The 637-nt window shown below is 61.1% G+C and overlaps 1 protein-coding gene across 1 annotated transcript in view; it reads left to right on the plus strand.

Moving 5' to 3' along the window:
* The window catches only part of SLC12A3 (solute carrier family 12 member 3), a 9,218-nt gene that overhangs the window by 4,304 nt on the left and 4,277 nt on the right, over nt 1-637 (plus strand). The window contains 3 exon segments of the mRNA XM_031058418.1: nt 1-25; nt 261-384; nt 485-587. The exon segment at nt 1-25 is cut by the window's left edge and continues 52 nt beyond it. Coding sequence (XP_030914278.1) covers nt 1-25; nt 261-384; nt 485-587 — 252 coding nt within the window.

The raw sequence follows: 637 nt of genomic DNA on the forward strand, positions 1-637 counted from the left end.
TGTCTCAGCCCCCAAAGTCTTCCAGGTGAGGGAGTGGTGTCTGCACACCCCAGCTCTTCTCCCTGAGCTCAGCAGTGGGTGATGCTCCTTGGTGCAGGGCTCTGCATCTGTGAGCAGCCCTGGGGCAAGGAGGATGCTGCTGTCAACACAGGGCATGGCTCCACTTTGACCCTTGCTCTTACGGATGCAGGAGCCACCATGGCACTGCCATCCCATGTCCCTGGCAAAGCCTGCTGTCCCCACTGTGTCTCTCTTTGCAGTGTCTCTGCAAGGACCAGCTCTATCCTCTCATTGGCTTCTTTGGGAAGGGCTATGGGAGGAACAGCGAGCCCATCCGTGGCTACATGCTCACCTATGTCATTGCTGTTGGCTTTATCCTCATCGGTAGGTGCCTGCTGCCCCAGTACCCTCCTGCAGCCTGCCACCAGCAGGGTGGCTCAGTCTCCACCACTGACAGCTCCCTCTCCTTCTCCTCCTCCCACAGCCGAGCTCAATGCCATCGCCCCCATCATCTCCAACTTCTTCCTCTGCTCCTACGCCCTCATCAACTTCAGCTGCTTCCACGCCTCCATCACCAACTCCCCAGGTGGGCTGTGCCGCGCCAGCCGTGCCCTGCGGCGGCGGCGCCCCGGCGGGG

This window comes from Geospiza fortis, unplaced genomic scaffold (assembly GCF_000277835.1).
Source record: "Geospiza fortis unplaced genomic scaffold, GeoFor_1.0 scaffold97, whole genome shotgun sequence".
Classification (NCBI taxonomy): Eukaryota; Metazoa; Chordata; class Aves; order Passeriformes; family Thraupidae; genus Geospiza; species Geospiza fortis.